The sequence below is a fragment of the Aethalodelphis obliquidens genome, unplaced genomic scaffold (genome assembly GCF_003676395.1).
Source record: "Aethalodelphis obliquidens isolate GAN/ISIS:26980383/991018 unplaced genomic scaffold, ASM367639v1 scaffold15, whole genome shotgun sequence".
Lineage (NCBI taxonomy): Eukaryota > Metazoa > Chordata > Mammalia > Artiodactyla > Delphinidae > Aethalodelphis > Aethalodelphis obliquidens.
Genome location: NW_020837959.1, coordinates 17,707,587 through 17,720,720, shown reverse-complemented (window position 1 = coordinate 17,720,720; position 13,134 = coordinate 17,707,587). Strand labels below are relative to the sequence as shown.

The 13,134-nt window shown below is 36.1% G+C and overlaps 1 protein-coding gene across 1 annotated transcript in view; it reads left to right on the top strand.

Annotated features, from left to right (window-relative positions):
- Positions 1 to 13,134, top strand: part of GPC5 (glypican 5) — a 1,374,119-nt gene that overhangs the window by 230,950 nt on the left and 1,130,035 nt on the right. The window contains exon 3 of the mRNA XM_027116005.1: positions 10,876 to 11,564. Coding sequence (XP_026971806.1) covers positions 10,876 to 11,564 — 689 coding nt within the window. The remainder of the gene's footprint in view (positions 1 to 10,875; positions 11,565 to 13,134) is intronic.

Here is a 13,134-nt window from a genome sequence, read left to right as displayed (position 1 = left end):
TTTTGCGGTACGCGGGCCTCTCACTGTTGTGGCCTCTCCCGTTGCGGAGCACAGGCTGCGGACGCACAGGCTCAGCGGCCATGGCTCACGGGCCCAGCCGCTCTGCGGCATGTGGGATCTTCCCGGACCGGGGCACGAACCCGTGTCCCCTGCATCGGCAGGCAGACTCTCAACCACTGCGCCACCAGGGAAGCCCCTGAACACATTTTTTTCATGAAAAGAAAGGATTGACAGACAAAATATGGTGATTTAGACCTGGGTACTGGCAGACATTTTCTCAAAGTTGACCGAGATGAGCCTGCCACTTCAAGAAAAACATCTTACAGCGTTGTTGGCAGTGCTTAACAGTTGACCTTTCAAGAGAAAATTGGAATTTTAGAAAACTTACAGCTGTCACCATAAACTTGAAAGTTTCCTAATACTTACAGATATGATGACCTGTGTCAGCACTGGGAAAATATGAATAATGCATGAACCAATATTTTTCAAATGTCAGTGCATAAGTTACAAAATCACGCATGGATAACCAAACCATTTATAGTAAAATACAGACCAGTAGGACATTGCAATTAAGTACTTGTCAGGTTTTGGTCAAGCACTTAATTACATCAAAGAAGAATGTTAATTATCCAGAAAGATGATTACATATATCATCATACAAGTTGCCTTCCTTTGGCAACTGTATGTATGTATATGGCTGGATTTTTTCATATATCTCAACCAAAACAGCATATTGTAACAAGTTCACTCCAGAAGCAGATATGAGAATCCAGCTCTCTTTGATTATTAAGCCATATATTAATGAAATTTGCAATAATATAAAATAATGCCACTCACACACTAACATTTTTTTTTGGAAAATACAGGGTTTTTTTCCAAAATATGTACTTTATTCTAATGTAGTAAGTTTGTTATGATTATTTTTTAAGTGTATTTAGTAAATATTTTAAAATAATTACCAATTTTTATTTTTAAAATAATATATATTTATAAATGCAACCCTCCAAGATAAAAGCTCTACAGGTTTCTCAGTAACTTGTAAGAATGTAAAGGAGCCTGAGAACAAAAACTTTGGGAATCACTGAGGAATGTATGTAAATTTCAGAGTCATCAGCTTGGGCGTTTCACGTACTATTATTTGAGTGGTGTTATATTTTGAACAAGGTCATATGGAACAAGAACCATGGCTTTGAAAAATCTGGCCTAGGATTTAGAGGAACGAGTGAAAGAAAAAATAAATGTACTCATATAGGATGGAAGAGAATCAATATCATTAGATTTCAGGGCTAGAGTAACCAGGAGAGTGTGAGCCCTGAGAAGAGCATTGCATTTGGTTAGGAAGAGGTTGCTAGAGACCTCTGAACCATGTCAGTGGCTCAGGACAACCCCGATCTGACCCAATCAGTTATTTCTGCCTGCCCAAACCTTCCACCCTTCCCTAATGGAACTTGAAGACTGTTACCAGCAACCATCCCTATTTCCTCAACCTTTATCTCTGAACGGAACTTGACTTCCTTGTTCTAACTAAATCCTGGTGCATCTTCCTTTACAGTCTCTTCAAATATAAACTTTTTTTTTTTTTGGAAGGTTGGATGTGGTAAAAGAGCAAGCAGTTTTTATTTCCTTCTCCACATGTCTTTGGTGATAAAGATCTTACATGGTATTCTTTTCAGAGATAAGGATGAATTTTTCAGTTAATAATTCCAAATATTAGAAAATACACAGCTTGTTTGATCCAACACAACACATGTAGGGCCTTCTCTTCATTTATTTTTGCTATAGTAATAGTGATAGTGTTGGTTAATGGTATTAGTTAATTTCCAAAAAGAGGAATAATTATAGTAGCTAATTTGTATTATTCCGCATAATGACTCAATGTGCTAAATTAACAATGAAATCTTTGCATTTTATTCAGGTATATAAATAAAGTTTTGTTTTGTTTGGGGCTTAAATACATACCAAACATCCCAATTTCAAATAATTTAAATAGACTTTCAGTGTATTTAAAAAGAGACCATATATCCTAAAGGTTCAGAACCCAAACTCTGGAGCCAGGAAGCTTGGATTTAAATCCATACACTTTCTATGTAAACCTTGAGAAATTCACTTACGTTTTTGTTGCTTCAGCTCGATCATCTTTAAAATGGGAATAATAATAGCAATAATAATAATAATTATTTTTATTATTGTTCTTATAATTATTGTTATTGTTAAGAGTATCCACACTATGAGTTGGAAAATCAAGTCAATTAATTTACCAAAAGAACTTAATGAAACATCTAGTTTATGATATGCAAGTACATGGCAGAAATGAGGGATTATTATTATGATGATTCTTTAATGTATTTCAAGCACTTTCCACCTGCAGGCACTATGCAAGTATGTAGCTTGTACAAATTCATTTAACTCTCACAGCCACCCTGTGAAATAGGTACCACTACTCTACTCCTTTTCTGATGAGAATAAATGAGGCATATGGAAATTAAGAAATTCGCAGTCACGCAACTAGTATTTAACTGGAGTGGACTTAAACCTAAACCTATCAGAATGTATTGAGCTCCCATGGGCCAAGGGTTGGGAGATATAAAGATGAACAGGACAAGATCCCTCTCTCAAGGGACCCATGACCCCTCAGAAAAGGCAGGAGGTTACAGCGATTCGTAAAACGTTTTCTAGCACAGGATGTAGGCGTGAGAGGAGGGAGAGTTCACCAGGTATCACCCTGTACTTACCCTATCCCACAGTCAGAACAGGCACTATCACATACATTTTATTAAAGATAAAATTGATGTTTAGGGAAGTTAAATGGCTCATTCAATTGGTACACGAAAGAGTCTAGGTTAGAATCATTGCCTCCTGAGTTTGCTAGTCAAAGGTAGACATTTTTGGTTTTCCATGATCAGTATTGTGATAGGCTGGATACTGGCCTCCAGAGATATCAGGGACTAATCCCTGGACCTGTAAATGTTACTTATAAGGAAACAAGGTCTTTGCAGATGTGATTAAATCAAGGCTATTGCAATGGGGAGATTACCCTGAAGCATCTGTGAGCCCTCGATGCTCGAATATGTCCTTAAGAGAGGGAGGCGAAGGAGATTTGAGATGTACAAAAAAGAGAGTGTGACTGTGGAGTCAGAGACTGGAGTTACTTGCCCACAAGCCAGCAGCCCCCAGAAGCCAGCAGAGGGAAGGAACAGTGTCTTCTAGAGTTTCTGGAAGGAGCTCAGCTTACCCTATCTTGATTTCAGCCCAGGGGTTCTGATTTTTCTTACTTTTGGTATCCAGAATGGTGAGAGAATAAGTTTCTATTGTTTTCACCTACTAATTTTGTGGTCATTTGCTACAGCAGTCATAGGAAACTAATAGAAGGAGGAGGTGCGTGTTCCTTTATCCACATTGTTACTCCCATCCTCCTCAAGAAAATTCCCCTTGGTACCTGCCAAAAGACTCACGACCTGCTAGCATAGTACTAGTAGTAGTACCAGTAGCTAGTATGTACTACTACATACTGTCATTTATCAGATTTCTGGTTACCATCTCTAACCAACTCAAGATTTTATTACTGACTTTCTTTCCCTTAATTTCTCTTGCCATCATTCTTGGCTACCTCAGCCTCCACTGATCTATCCAATATTCTGGCCTCCACACACGCCCTAGTTCACATTATTTTTCTTATTCAAGGAATATTCTCCCACAGTTCCCATGCCCCCTCCTCAGTCATCAATTTTTATTTGTCTATCAAAGTACTCCTATCAGCAAATGAACATCCAGTAAATTCTCCACCCTCAAAAAACCAGAAACCTTTGACCTCATATATCCCTTGGGCATCGGCCTTGGTTCTCTACATCCGTTGCAGGAAACATTTGCAAGAGCGTTGTCTATAGTTGCTTCAATGGAATAGTACTCAGCCATAAAAAGAAATGAAATTGAGCTATTTGTAATGCGGTGGGTAGACCTAGAGTCTGTTATACAGAGTGAAGTAAGTCAGAAAGAGAAAGACAAATACTGTATGCTAACACATATATATGGAATTTAACAATTCCTGTTCTCTTTTGTGCTCACATTCTGCTGAGGTAGATCTTGCCAATGTCAGTAAGAGCAGTCTGTCTTGTCAGTTTCCATGGTCAATTGTTATTCCTCATCTCAGTTGACCTCTTAATAGCATTGAGATGATGGATTACTTTCTTCTACTTGAATCACTTTCTTCCCTTGGTTTCTTGCACACTCCACTTTCCTGATTTTCCCTTTCCTTCATTGCCTTCTTATTCCCATTCTTTCTGCTGGCTACCCTCCTTTTCCTGAATCTCTGCACCCTTCCCAATCTTCTCTCTTCGGGTTATTTCATCCAGCACCATGACTCATCAGTCTCAGATCTATATCACCAACCTCAACTTTTCCCCTGAGCCAAATTATTATTGTTTTATCTAACTGTGTATTGATAAATGTCGTTTGAATTTTTAATTGGCATTATCAATCTTAACATGTCCAAAATAGAACTTTTAATTTCTAACTCACACCGTCAACACAGTGCATGCATAGTCTTGCTTATCTGAGTTAATGGCACCAGTGTACATCCAGCTGCTGAGGTACAGACTTCAGAATTATCCTTCATTTATCCATTTCCTCTACACCCTACACTTGCTGTACAACAGTAAATCCTTTTGGCTATGCTTCAGTACCTATGGCCAGTGCCATCACTTTTTGCAAGTTGGCCCACGACCACTGTAGTCCAGCCTTAAGTGCCTGTCACTCATCTTATTACTTATGTTACTGAAGCCCATTCCCTGGACTCCCTGCTTTCAGTCATGCCCCTGCCCCAACAGTTGATTCTGCACACAGCAGCCACTGTGATCCTTTAATATGCAAACCAGATCACATGTCTCCGTGTTTAAAATTATTCAGTAGCTTCCCATTTTACATATTAAGCCCCCAAACCCCTTTCCATGGTTTTGTGAGGCCGCTGTGATCTCTGCCTGCTTCTCTGACCTTTCTCTCCATCACTCACTGGTCTCCAATCACACTGACTTAACTTTTGTTTTTTCCAAAGTCAACAAGCTTTTCACAGCTCAGAACCTTGCATTCCAGTTCCTCTGAACCTGCAAATCACTCCCCTCTCCTCATGGCTGGGTCTGTTTCATCATTGAGGTCTCTGCTCTGCACTGATTTTATTAGTTACACAAGTGCTTAATTGAGTTTAAACTCTTTGAAAAATCATAAATTGACTTTTAGGAAATAAATGATTATAAAATGATATTAGAAATAGATGTGAAGCACCATGATGACCAAATTAATGGAGAGGGAAATGAGGAAGGAGAAAAGTTGAGAAAGCATTTTTCCATGCAGTGCTTATCCTAGGAGACCAGATTAATTACCAATATGTTAATTCTTGGTGATACAGATTAATATCACACTCACTATTTATTTGTATAGATGACTAATTTCTGAAGAATGATATTATAAATCATACTGTATAACATTTAAAGATATGTCATTAACTTAATATTCTGGAAAACTTAACTACACATGAAAAAATTGAGGAAATATGCAAATGTCATAGGGGTGAATTCAGTATAAACATAGAGTGGAGAAATAGGTAATTGCTTCTTATAATATCTTCAGAGTAGTTATAATGATCTTCTGATAATTAAATGAATTATTATATGTGACTGTATTAAAATAATTGGAAGGCATTTTTATAAAAAAAAGTAGGAGGAATTACAATTCATTGTAATGTGTGTGATAAAAACTGACTGAGAAATTGCTCTTAAAATGATCTAGCTATCTCTTCATCTATCTGTAATGCAGTACAGAGGGATACATAGTTTTTGGCACAAACTAGCTCTAATGTAGCAGGATAGTAATGAATTATCTGTTGCAGTAACAAAATCTGTGAGTTGAGAATTGTAATGCACAAATATGTAAATTTACTCTAAAAATTTCTCTTCAACACAGATACACATTGTAAAATCATCTGATTATCCATGGTTGATATGATTTAATCTTTCTTCATCTTTTTCATTGCTATGTTTGAGGATGTCTGTGGCCTTAAATTATAATAGGCACTTCAAATTTTGTATCTTAAAATGTTCACATATAGAAAATTATAAAAAGTATGAAAAGGGTCATAAAATGTCTGTTCATGTCATGCTGGGGAGGTTACTATAACAGTTATTTCATGATCATTAGTTTTGAAATCAACTTAATCTTTAAAGCAATAAAAGCCCCATAAATATTGTTTCTCCCATTGCAAAAAACCTACCTGCATGTAAATCTTCACTGACTTTTCAATGTGTCAAATTTGATTTCAAATCAATATCACCTGATTTTTTTTCTCCACCAGTTTTATTTAAATTTAAATGCTTGATTTAAGCATCAGTAGTTCTTTGTACCTATAACAAAATGTCTCTAAAGGGGATGTGGGCTGGAAAAAGTTAATATAAACTTTCTAGTCATAGGTGTTTTGTTGTTAAATTTTCACAGAATGTTAATGTTGAACATTTAAGTAGATGCATGGACACCAAGGGGGGGAAGTGGCGGGAGGGTGGTGGTGGGATGAATTGGGAGATTGGGATTGACCTGTATACACTGATGTGTATAAAATGGATAACTAATAAGAACCTACTGTATAAAAAATAAATAAATAAAATTTTTTTAAAAAAGAAAATTTAAGTAGATGCAGATAAACTTCATGCATTCCAAATTCACTTTCTACTTAATGAGATAATACATAAATTAATTTTCTCATAAAAAATTGAGAAATAATGGGAGAAATTATGTTTTTATTCAGTCAGTAATTAGATTGTAGCTTTTAATGCAATCTACCACTCTTAGGCATTAAAAGGATAGTTGGAACTTCCTGCCTTGATAGACTTGATCTGATATCACTGAAAAGAAGAGCTTGTTGAAATTCTCAATGGAAATACAACAAAAAGATCATTTTTCCTAGACTATTTCTTAAATTCCTTAAGCAAACCTAACAAATGTTTATTCTAAATATATGTTACAATTTTAGGCACATCAATAAAAAGCTATTACTTGTATAGCTTGAGTAAGGGGTATTTTTTATTTATTAAAACTTTGTAATCAAAGCAACTGTATAGTTTCTCTTTAATAATTAAGTAGATCTGATTAATTATTCAGCACCCAATCTACCTTGGATTTATAAACGCTGGTTTTGTATGTCAGTTATTCTTTTTTCAGAACTGCAAAATATTTTGTTCATTTGACAATTCTTTTGACAAGTTTAAATTCTTGTTAAAATCATAATGTTAATTCCATAAAATGAAAGCACTCAACTTCGTGGTAAACATAGTAGGAGAACAAAATGATAGTTTAGCAAATTCAGAATTAATACAAACAACTAATTTTAGTAAATTCAACTTCTGATTTTATGAACGTTTTAGAAAAAATTACTAACAAAATTATCCAATTAGCTGGCTTCTAGATTGCTCAGTTACTGATATGTGTTTATATATTAAAATTTATGAAGTTATTAGGCCCAAAGATTCATAAAAGTATATTTATTCCTAAGCATTAAAGAATCATATGTATATATTATAGAACAACAGTTCTCACAATTGACTGAATTTAAGAAATGTTTATTCATAGAATCACAAATAGACACATTCAAAAACACGTAACATATGTTTAGGGAATTCAATTAACTGGAATATGTCAGTATCAGATTTTAACACAGATTGAAAGAAAAATCCTTATATTGTGATGGGTTAATAGCATAGTGAAAATCTGTTGTAGAATAAATCTATTTTTAAAAGCCATTTGTGTTCAGTATTTAATCAGATGTTGATATCTGGGAGTGTGCAATCTCTTATTCAAAGGGTGGTAAAATCAATATATCGTTAAGAAAACTAAAATTTTAATGTATACAATATTAAGGGAAAGTTTTTAAATGTTGCTTTAATATGACTTTTTAATTTTTACCAGTTATTTAGTTATTTTGTTTAAAAAATAAAACTAAATCAGAGGAAAACTAGTCTGAGGTAAAAAATTGTAGACCTTTTCAGAAATCTATTTTTTAATTATTAACTCAAACAGTAGTCAACTTAGTTTATTGACAGTAGTGCAGAGCAGCCTTATAAAGAAATAACAATATTTAGAAATACTTTCCTCATTTTTATTTTGAATGGATGCTCCTAAATATTAAATATATTTTCAATATTGCTTTCATAAAATAAACTTGCAAAACCTACGAGTTATAGCATCTGAAAAGATAAATCCCATATATTCCTGAGTCATTATAAATTATAACTTAATGGGAATGGAATTTATAAAGAAACACTTTACTTTTTACTTTAAAATTTTTTAAAAAAATTGTGTCTTTGAACATCATTTAGAGTTGGCAGGAATCAGATGGAACGCTTGCATTGCCTAGGGAAGCATTCTACATTAACTGTACAGGGAATCGTATGGCAGATATCAATGACACAAATGCAGCTATAGCACATACCTTAGAAAACCTGGTGGAAAGCATGTAAGAGTGCCTGTGATATATGGGTTTCTTTAACTCTATCCTTATCTTTTAAAAAACCCTAAATTGTTTGCAAACATTGCTATTTAACCATTATTGGTAAATAAAATCATTGCAACTTCACAATTCATAGCCACAAATTGCTGAGAAACAAAATGAGCCTGTATTATTGAAGAAAAAAATATAGTCTCAGCAGTTTTATTTTAGTTCCAACTGCAAAGGTTTAATTTCCTTTTCACACTCACTCCTGTTGGTCTGTGGAGACAGTGTAGTGGCTGAAATTGCAGCTCTGGGGTCAGACTGTCATGGTGGAATGCTTGCATAGAGAACGTGTCTCAGATTACCTGCAACTGCAGTGTTTCAAAACCTGGCCAGATCGAAAGTATCACTGGGGCTGCTTGTCACATAGGGGCTCCTGAACTAAGACAAATCTACTGAGTTGGAACTCCGGTGCAGAGACCCAGTGATGTGTAGTTTCCCCACACAGCCCAGGTAATCAGGCCATTTGGGGAAACCTGGTGTTAATGCAGTCTCACTTGGCAGGGCAGCTAACCTGAACTGAAGGCTTCAGTCACCCTACTAATTCCATTCTTTCACACTTTCATTGAATACATAGTACGTAGCTTATTCTCTAGTGGGCGCTGGAGAGGTGTGGGTAAACACAGGAGCCCTGCCTAGTTGACAATCTTGTTTGGAGTGCTCTGTGTTGCAATAGAGTTGCAACATCCTTTAAAGCTGTCCCCTTTGATTGTAGGGTAGGGGCACTTTCTTAGTTCCAGCTGCTGTAACAGAATACAGTAGACTGGGTGGTTTATAAACAACAGAAATTTATCAGGGTACCGGCAGATTCCATGTCTGGTGAGAGCCCACTTCCTGGTTCACAGATGGCTGTGTCCCCGTGTGGCAAAACTAGCAAGGGAATACTCTGGGATCTCTTTTGTAAGGTCATTAATCCCATTCATGAGGGCTCTGCCCTCACGACCTAATCACTTCCCAAAGGCCTCCACTTCCAAATACCATTACGTTGGAAATTAAGTTTCCACATAAGAAGTTTTGGGGGGACACAAACATTTAGTCTATAGCATGCACCTTGAAATACCACACTAAAGCTGGGAACTCAAGAGGAGTCAGTCTTGGAATAGAATCAGAATACATGGTATTGTATTTTATCTACCTGTGTTCTTCACGAAATTTTTTGTTTGTTTTTATGACATTATGGCATATTCATGACACAGTTTCACTTCATTAGTAGCTCTCCCTGCAACTTTGCTTTTATCATTTCATTTTATTCTACTGTTCATCTCTTTTTATAATATACTCAGTGGTTTGATTGCTGAATTATTGTGTGGTCTTTTACAACCTAATTTAAAATAACTGCAAGAGTGGGGTTACGGGAGATAATTTTATTGATGAATTTTATAATTAATTATATATCGACACAGTCCAGTATCATATTTAGGCTAATTATAAAATGTAATTACTAGGATATCCGAGGTGGTTGGCTGCTGTCTAAAGCTATCATTTTGAAATACAATTTTCACTTGCTGATTACTATAACCTCCTTTAATTTGTGGATAAATCATTCTCTGTTCTTTCTCTGGAGAAATTGATTTGGAAGCATTCATTATAGAAGTAAGATAATGAAATATCCCACAGTAAAGTCTTTGAAGATAAGACGATTAAAACAACAGTTGATAGACAGTTCAGAAGGTGGTCACACACTTACTTATTTTCATCAGTTAATGCAACTTATGATTTTCCCACTGCTTAACAAGGTTTGACAATTTTAAGGATGGTTTAATCATGAAATGTTTTATTTCCTTTTTAATTTGAACATTCTGGAAGCCTGACAATTCTCAGGTTTCCCTTTGGGAATTTAACCTCTCTTTGTAGTAACTAGTCTATAATCTACTAGCTTTCATTTAAAAAAAAAAAGAAAAAGAAAAGAAAAAAGTGAAATCATAAAAATACAGTAAGTGTTGAGTCAAATATTTAATGTCATTGTCTTTTATAAATAATGAACTCATGATTGGAAATTGTTCTCTTAGTGACTTTTTTTTTCTATCGTTAGCAGGTTATGAATGACTATGAATAAAATCAATAAGAATTTACTATATATACATGTAACTTCTTTTTGATTTCTGCACTTTTTGTGTTTGATCCTAGGAAATACATATCTATAAAATGTGTGTGTCGTGTGTAGTGCCCACCTTCCACCAGGCGTTATCCTTGGGAAGCTAACTTGGGTTTAGTAGGCTGAGCATTGCCATTTAGATTCTTAGGTTAGTTTTGCTGCATTAAGCTCATTTACTGTCTGGAGCAGATGGGTGAACAGTGTTAATGTGAGTACTAAGCCTTTTCATCCTTTACTTCTGCTTTTGTTACAGAAACCCTTGAAACTCTCATCAGACAAGCAGAAAATTACACCAGTATACTGTTCTGCAACACCTACAGGAACATGGCCTTAGAGGCCGCTGCTTCCGTCCAGGAGTTCTTCACTGATGTAGGGCTCTATTTATTTGGTGCGGATGTTAATCCTGAAGAATTCGTAAACAGATTCTTTGACAGTCTTTTCCCTCTAGTCTACAATCATCTCATTAACCCTGGTGACAGTTCCCTGGAATACTCAGAATGCATCCGGATGGCCCGCCGGGACATTAGCCCATTTGGTAATATTCCCAAAAGAGTACTGGGGCAGATGGGGCGATCGCTGCTGCCCAGTCGCACATTTCTGCAGGCGCTGAATCTGGGCATTGAAGTCATCAATACCACAGACCATCTGCACTTCTCCAAAGAGTGCAGCAGAGCCCTCCTTAGGATGCAGTACTGCCCGCACTGCCAAGGCCTGACTCTCAGTAAGCCTTGCATGGGATACTGCCTCAACGTCGTGCGAGGCTGCTTGGCACACATGGCAGAGCTTAACCCACACTGGTATATGTACATCCTGTCATTGGAAGAGCTGTCAGATGCCATGCATGGGACATACGACATTGAGCACGTGCTGCTGAACTTCCACTTGCTCGTTAATGATGCTGTGGTGCAGGCTCACCTTGACAGACAGAAACTATTGGAACAGGTAAGCAGCCACTCAGTGTTTACTGATTTCTTAGAACTCAGCAATTAACTATATATTACATAAAGTGTGTGGATTATAAGCACATCGTCATGTACTTTAAATTATGGCAGCTTAACAAGCTAATACTTTAGGAAATAGTAGGAGAATGCATGAGTTATCATATTCAATTCTAAATGTATTTTACATCTTACATAAAAATTTTGGTTAGCTAAAATACCAGTTCCTCCTCTAAGTAGAAGTCGTCTTATAGGGTTAGTTCAGTGAGGTAGAGAGGGCTCAGTTTTAAAATCAGGACCAGTATAGACTTGATTCTGCTGTCTGCCAGTAATTCTCAAGTCCCTTAGCTTCTCTGAGCCTCAGTTTCCTCACTGATAAGAAGAAAATAGTAACACATAACTTTCGGAGTATTCTTTTTTGGGAAGATAGGCAATCATGTAGGCATACTACCTAGTATGGTGCCTGGTACTCCAAAAATGGGTAGTTATTGTTGGCATTTCAAAAGTATTCAGCTTTAAAATAGAAAATGCCAGTTATATAGTCATTAAATGAACACTTGATATCTTAGGTTTCAAAAGTGTTTCTTCAGAGACGCTCCAGAATCTGGCACCATCGTGGTGTGATGATTTTTTAAAACATGGTATATATGGCATCACAGTGCTTTCTTCCAGGGAGACTTTAAGAAACAAAATAATCAAATCAAAGGACATAAGAGTTTTCTATTTCACTCACCTTCTGTAGAACCATTTCAAAAAATATTCCCAGCCCCTTTAGTAATAGTTCTCATATCCTATACAGTGAAGTAAGACACACTGTTGCTCTTTATCCTAAATCTTTTGTCCTGAAATAAAATTATACTCTTAGTGCCAACAGAATACATCTCCCCACCCTGGCACTGATTTACTGAATTAATAAACATTCTCATTATTGGCTTTGTAAGTCTGTTCCTTTCATTAATTTCCAATAGAAATTGGATATGAAAATCTTTATGTCCAAGCACATACCCCACCTTTTCTTGCTAACTTCCAAGGTCTTTGCAGTACCTGTGTGAGCCAATATGGTACCTTCATGCAAATTAGAAATGGTGTCATCTTTCGGTGGATGTCGTGCCATGCTGTGGCTCAGCAGGTCCAGCGTGAGCTGGATTTCACTTCTCACTCCTGATTCATTCAACTGGGTATCCTTATGTAGTCAACAAGGCTCCCAACCATATGCAATGGTCCTGGTCTTTTTGCAGTATCTCATTCCTTTAGGGATATCATACATGCACCAAAACTTTTGCAAGAGGTGTAATAAACCAACTCAAAATGAGGTTTATAATAGAATTCTAAGTTTTCATGTATTTCATAGTTATGAGGAATAAGCATTTAGGGTCAGGAAACAAAACATCAATAATATTGAGTATCTCCAGAAGGAAAACAGGTACAAGAAATCTGAAACCAAGTCTAGATTTGAATTATTATATAATTTCGGACAAGCCATTTAACCTTTCAGGGCCAGAGTTTTCTAATATATATAAGTGAACTGATTTTTAAGATTCTTTTTTTTTTTTTTTTTTTTTTTTTTTTTTTTT